Source organism: Pygoscelis adeliae, unplaced genomic scaffold (assembly GCF_000699105.1).
Source record: "Pygoscelis adeliae isolate BGI_AS28 unplaced genomic scaffold, ASM69910v1 Scaffold243, whole genome shotgun sequence".
Taxonomy (NCBI): Eukaryota; Metazoa; Chordata; class Aves; order Sphenisciformes; family Spheniscidae; genus Pygoscelis; species Pygoscelis adeliae.
The window spans coordinates 599,474-600,198 of NW_008824363.1; the positions used below are offsets into that span (position 1 = coordinate 599,474).

Consider the following 725-nt stretch of genomic DNA (forward strand, 5'->3'; position numbering starts at 1 on the left):
AGAAACTTAGTGTTGCTTGCTTAACATCTAAGAAATGGGCCTGGGATGGGATAGGGAATCACTCTTAGAAATTCCTTACTGAGGTAAACATCTCTGTGGCCTGGCACTGGTGGTGACGGTCTTCAGGTCAGATATACAATAAATACCTGCGACTCACTAGAGCATCTCGCTGTTCCATTTCTCTTTCAGCAGAACAGAAGGGAGAACGTGATGAAACTTGTGCTGTTGCAAGTGAGTCCCTGGCTCCAGAGGGAACAAACTTAAACAACAGAAACCAAAATAAACATTTTTATTCTTCGTTACCCCAGCTACCTTCTGAGGAGGAAGAAATAAACAAGCTTGGAAGTCAGATAATTAAACTGACAGAGCAGGCAGTTGCAGAACTGGAAGGGAAAAGAGCAGGCGCTTCTGCAGGGGAGCAGAACACGGTGGTTGGAGCGGAGCTTAATGGTTCATCTGAGGGAGAGTTCCCACTTTCAAGCCCTGACCCATCCGACCCCACAGATCCCTCAAACTCAGAGAATGAACAAACAGCTGAAACTGAGGCCCTGAAAGACAATGACGAAACGTCAGAGAGCGATTGTGAAATTCCAAATGAAAGAGGGAATCGAAATAGCAGCACCGTGGATGTGGTGCATACTGAGGACCCTGGAAGGCATGGAGGGCTCAGTGTTACAACTGCACACACAGATAACAGCTTTGAGGAGCTCCCTGAATCTGAAAAC

The 725-nt window shown here is 46.8% G+C and overlaps 1 protein-coding gene across 1 annotated transcript in view; it reads left to right on the forward strand.

Annotated features, from left to right (window-relative positions):
* CCDC149 (coiled-coil domain containing 149) overlaps positions 1 to 725 on the forward strand; it is a 53,704-nt gene that overhangs the window by 50,183 nt on the left and 2,796 nt on the right. The window contains exon 14 of the mRNA XM_009319895.1: positions 190 to 706. Within this exon, the coding sequence (XP_009318170.1) occupies positions 190 to 706 (517 nt within the window). The remainder of the gene's footprint in view (positions 1 to 189; positions 707 to 725) is intronic.